Genomic DNA, 14,679 nt, shown 5'->3' with positions numbered 1-14,679 from the left:
ATGAATGGATAGAGAATGGAGAGCCAACTGTGAGTTCATTAGGTCTTTCCAAGAATCAGGTGTCATGTCTGCCCCTAGAGCCCATCCATATCCTCAGAAACCTTACTCTCACTGGTGAAAGTTGCAGGTTTTCAGCAGAGAAGGGGATTGCCCCTACCCAGTCAAATGTGGTCTGGAAAAATCTACCAGATCAGGTGCCTGGAAACAGGCTGTCAGTGGAATTTTTCACTGTGGACAATGTAAAATGATTTCCAAATAAGGGAACCCCTTGGAATTGCCATCCCTGAAAAGACTGATGTTTTTCAAGGAGCACCTGCTACCTGATGTTTCAGTAGGCTTTTGTGCAGTATGTGATGGAGCCCAGGGGTCCATGTGTGGGTAGAATGGACTTTTCAGTGAGACATTGGTATAAAAACTGAGTGAAGTGGACTAATCAGAAATTATATAGGGCTTTTGTTACTGTGTTCAATAACAACATAAAAGGTTGTAGAACAGTAATTGCAAGAATATTTATTACCATATACTTTTTCATGTAGGTGTAGTAGAGGTATATTCTTATTTCATATTGAGATTATAGTTCTTGGAAATGATTAGGGTATGCTGTAACATTCTGATTCCTTTACTTGCAACAAATAATTTGGTTTTTTTTCCTCGTTTGGGATTTTGTTGTAATAAATTGCCTAAATTTTCAGACATTTCCTGGTTCATTCACTTCTTCCTTATTTTTTTCTTGGAAGAATGCCATGATGACATTTGAAGAAGAAAAAATGCAGTTGGCATGTGATGACTTAAAAACTACGGAAAAGCTGTGTGAAAGTGAAGAGGCTGGAGTAATTGAAACCATCAAGAATAAAATTAAGAAGAATGTAAGTACTATGTCTTTAGGTTATGAACTGGGTGCTGCTTACTTAGGACAGTGCTCATTTACTTGGTTTTTGATATTTAGGATTTCACTGAATGTACTACATGTTTCTTACGGCTTTTGATTATGTAAAATGTATTTTTTAAAACAAGAGAATCCCGCATAACCCCATCAGTCATTAGAACCATTAAGTACATTAATTCTTTTGCTATTTTAGGATTCTCTTCTTCCGTAATGGGCTTTGTGGTAAGAGCTTATGTAATGAGGCTTTCATATCTGTAATTCAAATATGTTGCATTTGGGCATAAATGAGGAATTCAACTATTTACCTAATTTTCTCAGGCCTTACCAGCCTTTGGTTACAAATAAAGTCACAATAGCACTGCAATTCACTTCTCCTGATTTTGTTTTCACCTTTCAGTGCCAAAGTCTAGTCTTTGGAGAGGCATCCTCCTACCCTGATATTTTTGGAGTGCCCAGGGGTCTGCTATGTGTTACATGTTGAGTTGACAAACCAGTCTTTTGGTTATGGTCCCCAAAAGCCACCTGTCTGTTCTTTGGCTCCTTCATATCCAGGTTGCTTTACCTCTGCCCTTGATGATGGTGTCCACTATGATGAAGCCACTGATGGGCCAAGAATATAGTCTCCTGATGCTGCAGAAGGGCCAGAGGTTTCCTTGATTGCTCTTTCTCCAAATCCTGCATGTAATAAATGACTGAGTCCTGTTGCCTCTTTCTAAAATACCTCCTGAGTTCATCCACTTCTCTCCCCACTCCTGCCATTTCTTTAGGTCAGTCACCATCCCCATTTGCCTACGGTAACTCTCACTGTTCTTGAATTGGTTCTCCAGAATATAGTCTCTGAAATGCAAATAATGTTGCTGGCTTCATCTTCAGTGTCCCTGCCCCCTGCCGCCCCGCCCCCCCCCCCCCCATTGCCATTCATAAGGTCCAAACTCCTTACAGTGACTGATGGAGCACTTTTCCTCTGCCTAAAACATCCTCCTCCCTTTTGACCTGGTTCTTATTCTGTCTTGAGTTCTTTCTAGATCGTGTTCTCCAAGGACTCTTGCCTGAGCCCTGAAGCCCTGTTGAGTAGGTTTCCTACTTGTGCCCATGGTACCCTGTACTTTATCCTTCAGAGCACTTGCTACATTACATGGTAACGAAGGCAGTGTTCCCTCATTAGACTATAAGCTTATTTACATGTCTGTCCTCTGTATCTAATGCCATGCCTAACACCTATGTTAGTAATTAACATTTGTAAAGGATTTTTGCAATTTAAAAAGCATTTTCACGTGTAGTGCCTCATTAGCCCTTCTAACAACCCTACACAGTCGAAGTTATTACAAAGAAACAGAAGCGTCAATAGACTGACATTTGCCTAGGCAAAGTAATGAGTTCTGGGACTACATTTGCAACTATAGTGACCATAATAGATTATGCTAATCTAGAAAAAAGGGAAACAGTTCATTCTTTTTTGTCTACTAGTTATGCTATTGTCGTATTTGCGAAGATCCCATCATTTCTTTTATCACTGATACAGCCTACGAAAGCTAATTTAGCTTATCTCGTTCAAGTTCACTTTGTATTAAGAATGCATTATTCTATTTCAGGGTGATTTTTCTTCACTTAAAAACATTCTTCACAATAAGGACCAACGTTTTATAACAAGTGGGGTTTTTGGTTTTACTTTTTGCTTCTTTTATTGGGGTAGTCACCTTAGAGGTATGGCTTGCATTTTGAGTTCAGTTTGTGGTTCATTCAAAGCCATTTTCTCCTTAACTAAAATGTAATCCATAAGGAATGAATCCTAATGTTCCTCTTACATAATGAAGGTAGATGGCTGCATAGTGGCTTTTGGGGTTAGCTATTTTGGGGAACGTTTTCTACCTTTGGTGGTTTTTATTTTGGATATGTAAGAACTTCAGTTGTTTAAAAAAAAAAAAAAAAAGGTCAAACTCAACTTCTGTGTTTTCTTCATGGTTTCCCAGGAGCTTCATTGTTAATCCCTTAGGATGTTTGTCTTTGAGTTATAATGTTCTTTTAAATGGTTTTTTTCTTAATTTTTAATGTTTGTTTATTTTTGAGAGACAGAAAGGCAGAGTGTAAGCACGGGAGGGACAGATAGAGACGGAGACACAGAATCCAAAGCAGCCTCCAGGCTCCAAGCTGTCAGCACAGAGCCTGATGCGGGGCTCGAACTCACAGACTATGAGATCATGACCTGAGCTGAAGTGGGATGTTTAACTGACTGAGCCACCCAGGTGCCCCTTTGAGTTATGAGTTATAGTGTTCTTTATCATCGTATTGTTAACAGAGCTAGATTTCATGGGAATATAGTATAAATCTGGTCTTGGCTTTCAGCTCCGTGTTTCATCGTTCCTGTGTGAAATTATTTTGCACAGTCAAGTAATAGCTGTTTGGAGTCTTTTCGTGTGTGTGTGATTTATCAGTGTGTCCTTTCTTTCCACCAAACAGGTCGATGTCCGAAAATCCGCCCCCTCCATGGTTGATCGGCTTCAGAGGCAGATAATCATAGCTGACTGTCAGGTTTACCTGGCTGTGCTCTCATTTGTAAAACAAGAATTGTCAGGTATGCTGAAGCATTATTTTTAATGGCTTTCAAAATTCAATGGACGCAATCAGTAATGCCTCGCCCTTTATTTATTATTATTTTTTACAGTGCCTCATATTTCAGGCCTTGAAAATCCGTGGCGCTTCTTTGGGGCTTGATACTGATTTTTACTTAGGAAATTGAAACCACAAGTACTTAATGTGTGTTTAGAGGTGTAGTTTTAGACTTGAAGTCAATGTTTCATCCTCTTGTCTCAAGATCATTCTGTCATAGAGAAATTACCAGTGCCAGTTTGATTGATAGATCATACTTTGTGAGAATCAAATTGTAATAACCTTTAAAGTGAAATATACCTGGTTTAAATTACATTTGTCCCAAACAGTTTTCCAGGATTCTGTAGCTTTGATATCTTGAGTGCTATAGACTCAAAATGAGTCTTTAACAGCTTCTGTAAGACTGTGTCTAATACAGATACCAATTCTTTTTTTTTTTTTTTTTTTAAAGTTTATTTATTTTTGGGACAGAGAGAGACAGAGCATGAACGGGGGAGGGGCAGAGAGAGAGGGAGACACAGAATCGGAAACAGGCTCCAGGCTCTGAGCCATCAGCCCAGAGCCCGACGCGGGGCTCGAACTCACGGACCGCGAGATCGTGACCTGGCTGAAGTCGGACGCTTAACCGACTGCGCCACCCAGGCGCCTCCAGATACCAATTCTTTTGTTTATGTGGTTATTGGTGTAATACTTCCAGGAGAAATTTGCTTCTTTGGTAGATAGGATTTACTTGGAAAAAAATGAAAATTCAAAAAGGAAATTAACTAAAACTCACAATCAGAAAAGTATTTCCTTCCAAACCTTAAATGAAGAAGGGTCTGTTGCTGATAAGTTATAACATACACTGTTCTTTCTAGACTGCCAGAATCAGTCTTTCTCTCCCTCCTCTCCCTCCTCTCCCTCCTCTCCCTCCTCTCCCTCCTCTCCCTCCTCTCCCCCACTCCTTCCCTCCCTCCCTCTCTCCTTAGCCTTTACCCATTCTCCTGATAAGTTGGTTTTAATCAATTAATATTTAATCCTATTTATCATAGATTTTTAACAGTGCTCTTGGTTTTTCCATATAATTTATTGAACAGATGCTGATATTGAAATAAAATTGATAGACATAAATGTGTATAGTGGTCTTTTGCTTTATGAATATCTTAGTATTTGTCAAGCAAACAACCAAAAATGCTCTTCCTTAGCCTTTCCTGAAACACACTGGGTTATTAAACTACAAAAAACCTACTTTGTTGGAATACATTTCTTAGAAAACATTTTTAATTTTTTTTTTAATGTTTGTTTATTTTTGAGACAGAGACAGAGCATGAACAGGGGAGGGTCAGAGAGAGGGAGACACAGAATCTGAAGCAGGCTCCAGGCTCTGAGCTGTCAGCACAGAGCCCGATGCGGGGCTTGAACCCACGGACTGTGAAATCATGACCTGAGCTGAAGTTGGACGCTTAACCGACTGAGCCACCCAGGTGCCCCTTAGAAAACATTTTTGATGGATGATTTTCTTGGGGAAAAGCCGTCTTTTTGGAGATGATAAGTGCTCCTCCCCCACCCCGAGTGGGTGGCGCAGAACTGGGTGGGGGGGGGGGGGTGCACTCACTCAACTGAGCTCCAGGTAGGGATGAGTCTGTGAATGTTTTGAGTTTGTGAATTTTTTTTTAACGTTTATTTATTTTTGAGACCGAGAGAGACAGAGCATGAACGGGGGAGGGGCAGAGAGAGAGGGAGACACAGAATCAGAAGCAGGCCCCAGGCTCTGGGCCATCAGCCCAGAGCCCGATGCGGGGCTTGAACTCAACGACCGCGAGATCATGACCTGAGCCAAAGTCAGACGCTTAACCGACTGAGCCACCCAGGTGCCCCTATTCTTTTTCTTTTTTAAATTTTTTTTGAGTTTGTGAATTTTTAAATGCTTCATACTTTTAAAAGAACTCTTGGAGTGCCTGGGTGGCTTAGTTAAGCGTCTGACTCTTGTTTTCCCCTCAGGGTCAAGATCTTGTGGGTTCTTTCTTCTCTCTCTGCCCCTCCCCTCCTCGCACCATCTCTGTCTCTCTCAAAATAAATTAAAAAAAAAAACTTTAAAAAAAATTTTTAAAAAAGAGCTCTTGTGCCTTCTCTCATTTGAACTTCTTTATAATGAACTGCCCCATCATCTCTCTTCATTTTATATACTATTTTTTAAATATCTTTTTCATTAACTCTTATCCAGGGCTGCTTGCTTGCTAGCTTCCCCTCACCCCATATGCGTATGTTAACTACTTTCATGACAAAAAGAAGCTATATTTAAAATATGGTATTTGCCATCTTGTTTCGTTTACTTCCTTTTGGACTTGAGGGTAGGTCCTATGTCATACTCGTTGTATTCTTGGCATATCATATGCCCAATAAATTTTCCTCAAATGAGGGTTCTGCCTTCACAGGTGAGGTGGTGGAGGCTGATGATTTGGAGAAGGTTGAACAGTTGACACAGCTTTTTAGTGACAACAGGGCCAGGGCCTGAGCCAGTTGTTGCTTGTTTCATACCTGAATTCCTAGTCTTCTCACCATTTTGCCATCACCTTAGTTTGGTGACTTGTGCCTCGAGAGGCACAGAAATTTGGGTTTCTCATGGCCTTCTCCTCTATGCCCATGCTCCCTCACTCTTACACCCTGAGGTGCTAGCTCCTGGAGTCATATGACAGTCTGCTGTTAACTGACATCCTTCTCCAGGCCACGTTCTCTGTGCTGCCATTGTAGCCATCCGTCTAAAATTTGTTACACCTGTGCTTTGAACACTCAGCCATTCTGTATCACCTATGAAGTAGAATCCAAATTGCTTCTTAAGGAGGCACTTACAAACCTACGTCCTTCCCAGCCTCCTTGCCTTCCCAGCACCGCGTGCCACTAAGCAGGGCTTCGTGCGCTTCCCTCAATGCCTTTTGCTGCCTCTTGCCTTCCTGTATACCACCCTCCGTTCAGATGCTCGCAGCCCCTTTCTTTTTCTCTTGCCTATCCAGGTACGTTCCAGGTCAGCCTCCTTCATGTTCTCCTTCCTCACGGACTCCATCATCTGCCCTTTGTTGTTCCACATGTATCCCGTGCATAGTCAGAGTGTTCATCATATGTCAGTACACATTTTTATTTACATGCCTGCCCACGTATTTGACTGTAATCTCCTTGAGGGCAACAACTATGTCTACCTGCTCTTCCCCCTCCCCCTTACCAACTATGAGTACCTACTATGCATTCCACACTGTGGGGTGGTAAGTACTAGGGCTCTAGAGATGAGTAGGAAGTAGCTCTTGCCCTGAGGGAGCTGGATGGTTTAGTAGGGGAGAAAGAGGAGGTTATAATTCATTCAGGATGATACTTTACTTGCTAGACATGTAAGTTAGTCACAGATTGGGTGAACAGGGTGTGAACAGCTCAGAAACTCTTCCTTGGAAGATCAGTGGAAGTTTGTTTTCTTCTCTCTGTCCCTGGCACCTGACGTGGCACTGTTGCCTAGCAAATGGTGGGTGTATAATAATGTGAATTAAAGGAAGGGATGGAGGAGGGGTGATGCCATTCAGGAAAGAGGTGCAGGATATGGAGTCCCAAGAAGAGTTGAGATTGGAAAAGTGTGTCCTTTAGAAGTGAAAACAAAACCGTTGTTCTTCCAAAGTGTGTTATGTGGGTCACAAAAAAGGGTCAGCCTGAAGTGACCTTTCATTATAGGGTTGACCAGCCTCATCTGGGGCAAGTGAACAAACAGAATGCTATGGTAGGAGATCCCATCGGATACAGTCTCCTGCTGAAAAATCTGTAAAACTTATCCCAACATCAATTAGTATAACTTCGTATTTTCACTCTCCAGAAGACTCTAGCCCTTTCCTGGGAAGGACTCCCATTTCTCGCACCCCCCCCCCCACACACACACCTGGATAGAGTTAAGGCTTTCCATTAACGGGAACAGAGTTTCCTCTCTCCCCTGCATCTCCCAGCTGATTGAGGCTGGCCTTCAAGGGGGAGGGCAAATGGTCTGTGGTTTTCTTGCTCTCTTTGCCTTCCGTCAAAAGCATAGATAGCGATGGCTGAATGATTTATATTTGACCTTTCAAGGAGCCATATGGAAGGCTGTGTAGGGTGTGGGGCTCGTGAATACTGTTTCTCTGCCTGCTGGGAAAACGTGTGCTCATGAGCTGCCTTGCTGCACCATCAAGGCAACTGAGGGTGCTTCCTGCAGGAGCTGCATGGAACACAGGGCCGGCTCTGCCTGATCCTCACTCAGCCTTTGTCCTGTGGTTGACGGCATCAGGCTGTGCTCAGACGTTTTGGTCACAGCACTTGGGACAGGGAAGTAGGCTGAGAGTCCTGGGGAACCTGTTTCCCTGCCACATTGAGCTTAGAAAGTAGCAAAAACCGTATCTTTCTGTGTGCATATGAACTTGGTTTTGCACAAATTATAGCCTTTGACTTAGTAAAAACTTTGGGTTCTATTTACTTGGCTCAAATTAGAAGCTTTAAAGCTTGTTACTACAGATTTTAACATGTGCTTTTAAACATTGGCACCTAAACTCCTCCCTTAGGTAAGAGATTAAAGACCTGTGGAATTACATTATTATTTTATAAAAATAGGGTTTTTACCCTTGTCAGTTTTTAACTGAGTCTGTGCAGTTGGCATTGATGGGTTTTGCCATTTGTTTCCATTGCTACCCCTCCTTTGCTATAATTCTTCACCTGAGATCTGGATTGCTACAATGTGTTTCCTAACACTGGTAGTCCCCTCAACCCCAATCTTAGAAATTGCCTGCTTCTCCTGGTGCAGGTGACCGTTCCTCAGCTGGACATCAGGGGACCCTGCCCCGCCAAGCTGAGCACACCCTCCCTGTGTCCCCCGTTTCACTCTGCCTCTGAACAGCCTGTCCACCTGCTCTGTCATATTCACACTCCTGTAGCTGTTTCCTGGAATGCTGGCGTTCCCTGGATGGACGCTGTACTTCCTGAATGAAGCTCCAGCAGCCTGGAAATACAGGATAAAATGGAATGAAACTTGGTCCATAAAATTTCCAGTTAGGCCCAGAGGTAGGAAGCAGTAAAGTTTTCTACTGGAATCCCGCAATACTTATTCCGCACTAACTCGTTTATATATTTGCTGCATAGAAAACTTTAGTGACAAAAAGGAAATAAAAGAGAATAATTCACCCATCAACTCAACATTATTTGTTTTCATTTTTCTATGTATAGCCCAGTGGAGTGTATATACAAACATATATGTAGAGAGATAGTCTTTTTTTTTTTTTCCAACGTTTTTATTTATTTTTGGGACAGAGAGAGACAGAGCATGAACGGGGGGAGGGGCAGAGAGAGAGGGAGACACAGAATCGGAAACAGGCTCCAGGTTCTGAGCCATCAGCCCAGAGCCTGACGCGGGGCTCAAACTCACGGACCGTGAGATAGTGACCTGGCTGAAGTCGGACGCTTAACCGACTGCGCCACCCAGGCGCCCCTGTAGAGAGATAGTCTTAATGTTACACACTTATTTTTTTTTTCATTTATTTTTCAGTTTCATAATGGACAGTTGGAGAGCTGAGATTATGGCTTATGGTTCTTTTGTATCCTTCCGTTGCCAAGCACAGTCTTAGGCATGTAATGGGAACTTAATAGCTAGTTAATATTTTTGCAAAGCTTTGCAAGTTTTCTTTTTTTCATTTTTCAAAATGTTTATATTTTGAGAGAGCACAAGCAGAGAAGGGACAGAGAGAGGGAACTAGAGGATCCCAAGCGGGCTCTGTGCTGACAGCAGCGAGCCTGATACAGGGCTCAGTCTCACAAACCGTGAGATCATGAACTGAGAGCCAAAGCCGTATGCTCAACTGACTGAGCCCCTCAGGTGCCCCTCTTTTTTCACTTTTTAAATCTGTAGCCAGTATTTATTCTATCCCAATTGGCTTTTGTGTTCTTAAAAATATATGTTTCCTTCTTTTCCCATTTTTCTGTTCAACCTTTGGCATTTTGGATCATAACTGAGTGTCATATTGTTTGTGGGTGTGTTACCCTAGAAGTTTAAGGGTTTTCTCAGACCTTTTGTTTTCCTGCAGTACTTTCATTCACAGAAAAGTCAGTGTGCCTCCTCTTAAAGGTGCCATCTGTATCTTCTTTCTCTTTGGTTGTCCTAGAACTGTGCCTGAAATGTAATATTTGCTCAGTAAATGTTTTTGTTCATTTGAACTAAATGCAAGTTGTTTCAAACATGTATTACTTTTATAAAGTTATAAAAATCGTTCTCTTTTAAAAAAAAAAAAACCTTTTGTTTTGCTTGTTCATCCTATCTTAACGATATTCTTTTCAGTGGACTTAGTCTACAAGACATTAACAAATCCAGAACTTGGAACTTGCCCTATGGTTGTGTTTTCAATTGTGATCCCTTAGGAGATATGGTCATCATTTATCAGAAACTTGATACATTTAAGTAAAATACTAGTTTGATTATCAGCTTGATTACATGAATTGGGGGTCCTTAAGACCATCAGGTGCAGTGATTTGCCAGGACTCAGTATGTGATCATGCTCATGGCTATGATTTGTTACAGCAAAGGATACAAAGCAAAAGAGCAAAGGGAAAAGATGGATGGGATGGAATCCAGGAAAAATTGGGCTAAAGTGACCAAAATTTTCTCCCAGTGGAGTTGCATGCTTAAATCTCTGGGCAATGAGTTTTTGTTATCAGCTGGGAAGCTTGTTGGAGACACAGCACCCAGAGTTTTTGTTGGGGGCTGACCATGTATAGATACAATCTGCCTTGCACATAGCCAAATTCCAGACTCCCAGGGGAAAGCAGGTGTTCAGCATGAAACATACTCTTTGTATAAGCAGGGTAGGCACAGTGAGCCACTCTTACCAGTTCTAGGAATGCTGGGAACTCTCCCAAGTCAATTTCATAGACCCTAGCCAAAGGCCAGTCTTATAAACAGGCCTCTCAAAGGATAGCAGTAGGCCTGCTCCCGTAACTCTTTTCTGTATGTACCATATGTTCTTCGATCACTTTCAATGCAGGGATTAGACTTTGTAAATCAGCTTTTATGTCCTGTATTTTTTGTAATTTAAAAATAATGTTGACAAACTTCTTTTTCTGCTATTCTAAAGGGCCTGAAAGCCTGGGGCAGTTCATGTTGTCTTCCATTTGTGCATTGGGGTCAGATTATCAGTGCCATATTGGTAACAGTGCTGAGTGATTAAACTCTTTTCTGGAGAAAATTCCTCACAGAAGACCTTTCCCCCCAAATATGGTGATGATACACTCAGATAAGCACCGAGAAGTCGACTGCTCCTTCCTTTCCTCATCAGAAGGTGTAAATGTTCACAGAAAGAGAGGGTGAGGCAGGACCTCTGGGCTTGTCTGAGAGGGGTCAGCTGGGCATGGAACTGGGTAGCGACTGTGAGAAGTATGTTAAAAATTGGCCCAACAAGAAATAATGAAAATGCCTTTAAAAATAACATCTTTTCACCTCCTCTATGAAGTAGCTTCTTTTTTGCCACCTTCCTTCACTGGATTGGTCTAGATCTAGGCTGGGCAGTGGGTGGAGCGTCTTAGTCCTAGACCAAATAATGCCCTCCTAGTGAGGAGTGAGTGGTTAAGGCCCACACAGCAGGCATTAGGTAGAGATGAATGGGGGATTCTTTGCATTTCTGCATTGAACACTGATGAATTCCACGTTAATGAACTGGCCGTTTGTTCACCCAGTAAGTATAAATTAATCCTTTTTGTTTGCTTGTTTTAGTTTTGGCGAGTTGCCATGCTTGGTGTACTTTTAGCAGTGAATTCAACTTAAAACTTGCTCTTTAGGAGGAAAGAAGCACAGGGTAGACAAACGTAGGCGTTTTAAGAGAGGTTTATCAGCAAAGTGCATGGTAGTTCAGAAACACGTGGAGATTCATGTTTCACAGAACATACAGAACAGAAGTCAGATTCAGGTGACGCATGCTGGCGTTAATGCATTTATTCTTTCATTCAGTGTGCATAATATACCACGTCCCAGCTCGTGTGTGAGAGAGGGGCCTGATAGGACGATGAACAAAAAAAATACATGGTTCCTGCTAAGTGGTCATCCAGTGTAGTAAGGGAAATCAGACAAATAAGGAATTGAAGCCCTGTGAAGAGAACAAGGTGCAATGAGAGATGATCATTTTTATTGTTTTTTAAATTTTTGCTTGAATTTCAGGTCCTTCTTCAATCTCCTTTATTAATAAAGGAAAATTATTTTGAATGCCTATTTACTTCTTTTAATGCTTTTCTCCCCTTCTCTATAGCCTATATAAAAGGTGGGTGGATCCTTAGGAAAGCCTGGAAGATTTACAATAAATGCTATCTGGACATCAATGCCCTCCAGGAGCTGTATCAGAAGAAGCTAACTGAAGAGCCCTTGACTTCTGATGCTGCAAATGATAATCACATTGTGGCTGAAGGGGTGTCTGAGGAGTCTCTAAACAGACTGAAAGGTGCTGTTAGCTTTGGATATGGCCTTTTTCACCTTTGCATATCCATGGTGCCCCCCAACCTGCTCAAAATCATCAACCTGCTGGGTTTTCCTGGAGACCGCCTGCAAGGGCTTTCTTCACTGATGTATGCAAGCGAAAGTAAGGACATGAAGGCCCCTTTAGCTACGTGAGTAGCTGTATTGCAATGCTTTGGTAGATAATATAGTGTTGAAAGTAAGTAAACGACAATCAAAGCCTTTAAAGGAAACTTCAGGTAAATTGGTTGGTTGACACAATGCCACGCCTTATGCCTTTTAACGCAATGCCGAGAACTGTGTCTTTCGTGGGGTTTATAAGCTGACTTTCTAGAGAGAGGACACTGTTCTTGACTCTCATGAATCCTGTATTTTAAACAGGTAAAGCAACCACATTTTTCAACCACAGATGATTTTATAAGCAGTTTCTGTGACCTTGACCAGAGTCACTGAGATTCATGACCCTGATTTTTGAATTTTTAAGGAATACGAATTTGATAACTTTCCTGTGATTCTGAAATTTTTATTATTACCTAGAGAATCCTGATATTGGGTCATTTTCTTTGATGATTCTGGTTGGTCCAGTGGTCTCTCTCATGTGGCTTGGACATTTTGTGCTAGTCAACTAAATCGAGTCCTGTTAATCTGAGTCCTGTTAGTCGAAACTGAAATGACAGTTACTGAAACAGGAGAGTGTGGAGAGAAGCTGATAAAACTATCCAGAGCGAGGATTCACCCATTCCTCCATCAGTTAAAAAACAATGTTGTTTTTTTTTCAGTCTGGTAAATATTCACCATTTGCAATTTGAGTAATTTTACCAGACACTAGATGCCTTTTGACATTTTTCAAAAGATGTTAATATCACAGAGACCGAGCTCTGTTTCTACTATCAATATTGAGGAATTTGGATATTCAGTCTTAATCAGTTGGTAGCTATTAAAAATATCATTAAATTTTCATTTCAAAAATATATTTGTTCCTCCCCAAAGTCATTAAATTACATAAACTGTGGTATTTTATTAATTTGATGTAATAGTTTTGTAACTTGTGATAATTTGTCTATATCTTAATATTTTCTGGAAAGAAATGAATTAGTAATGTAAATTCGTCTGATCTCCAGAAGAGAACTGATTTTATAAACATGCTAGAAGCACACATTTACATAAAAATATTTGATGTGTTAGTGAAACATTTTTGTCTGTTCACTAAAAATCCTAACGAATCTGTTTTATTTACCTAGTTTATTTAACGTGTTATTTTTCTTGAAAGGAGTATGAAATAAGGGAATTTTAAATGATTATTTATTCTTCAAATTGAGCCTTCTCAAAGGCCAGAGAAAGAGCCCTTTTTCTGGTTCTCTCACTTATTTTAATACATTTTAGTAAAATTTGTGTCTGTGGTTCCCATATTTAAATTTGGATTCTGAGGCTTACACTCTAACTTTGTGAACACAGGAGAAAACTACATTTTTCTTTTGCAAAAAAGTAATGCCTTTATTATGAGGGGACAGTAAATTCATGGTAACCAGTTCGTCTTTCTAATTTGTGTGTTGATGAGTGAAGTGTAGAAATCAGAGCTTTATCTCAGTCCATACCTTCAGAGAGCCATCTGGAAGCCTCAGCAGAACTAAATGCTTTTATCCTATTATTCTCCTCTCACCTGATGGGCATATGCTGATGTATAAGCTGCGCCAAAGTTTCAGTTTTCCAAATATTGGTAAGATTAAAATGGGGGAAAATACTCTGATTTACTTATTCAAAGACTTTTGGAAGGAGTGTGTATTAGAAGAGCACATACTGAGTTTTGACAAAGTAGAAACGCTGTAAGAAAAGCCTTGCTCAATCTCTCTCTCCCTCTTCCTTTAGATTAGCTCTGCTCTGGTATCATACTGTGGTCCGCCCATTTTTTGCCTTGGATGGCAGTGATAACAAAGCAGGCCTGGATGAAGCGAAGGAAATTCTTCTCAAAAAAGAAGCTGCTTATCCAAATTCTTCCCTCTTCATGTTTTTCAAGGGACGTATACAACGATTAGAGGTACTGTGCCTTCCTCATATTTTTAAATAAAGCCTTCTGTGGATCAAATCTGTAATTCTCACTCCGTGCTAGTATCAAAGGGAGGCAAATGCCATTGGGCGAAGGAACGTTTTGTTCTTGTGCTTTTCAGTTGCATCGTTGCTACAAAAGCCTCTTCCAGGAACCCAGGATGTTAGTCAGTAACCTTCTGTTTCAGGAGGTGGGAGAGGCAGGGGTGACAAGATTGGTGTACTCTAAGCCAGAGGCATAGGAACATTAGCAAATGTCTCAGTTGAAGAACACAATATACGATTATTTTTTTTCCTTTTCTGGAGTTACTAATAATCTGTTTCTAAATTTTCATCTTGGTTAACAATTGATTTATACACATTATTGCCTGAAATGTCAAGGACACCATCCGCTTTGAAACGGTAGTAGCTTTTATTACTTTTTCATGGGCTTCATTTGGCCAAGCCCTGTGCCAGGCACTTTATACAGGATACCCATTTAATCCTGAGTAACCCTATGACATAGACACAAAGTCACCTCTTTTTTTTTTTTTTTTTTTTTGAGAGAGCGCGAGCGAGCGCATGAGTGGGGAGTGGGGCAGAGAGAGAATCCCTAGCTGTCAGCACGGAGCCTGCTGTGGGGCTTAAACTCACTAACCGTGAGATCATAACCTGAGCCAAAACCAAGAGTCAGATGCTT

The 14,679-nt window shown here is 41.1% G+C and overlaps 1 protein-coding gene across 1 annotated transcript in view; it reads left to right on the top strand.

Annotated features, from left to right (window-relative positions):
- Positions 1-14,679, top strand: part of TTC39C (tetratricopeptide repeat domain 39C) — a 107,247-nt gene that overhangs the window by 47,634 nt on the left and 44,934 nt on the right. Inside the window, exons 3-6 of the mRNA XM_040479209.1 lie at positions 738-866; positions 3,344-3,458; positions 11,755-12,109; positions 13,824-13,992. Of these exons, the coding sequence (XP_040335143.1) occupies positions 738-866; positions 3,344-3,458; positions 11,755-12,109; positions 13,824-13,992 (768 nt within the window). The remainder of the gene's footprint in view (positions 1-737; positions 867-3,343; positions 3,459-11,754; positions 12,110-13,823; positions 13,993-14,679) is intronic.

This window comes from Herpailurus yagouaroundi, unplaced genomic scaffold (assembly GCF_014898765.1).
Source record: "Herpailurus yagouaroundi ecotype Mexico unplaced genomic scaffold, PumYag 142, whole genome shotgun sequence".
Taxonomy (NCBI): Eukaryota; Metazoa; Chordata; class Mammalia; order Carnivora; family Felidae; genus Herpailurus; species Herpailurus yagouaroundi.
This window is presented reverse-complemented; position numbering and strand designations above follow the sequence as displayed.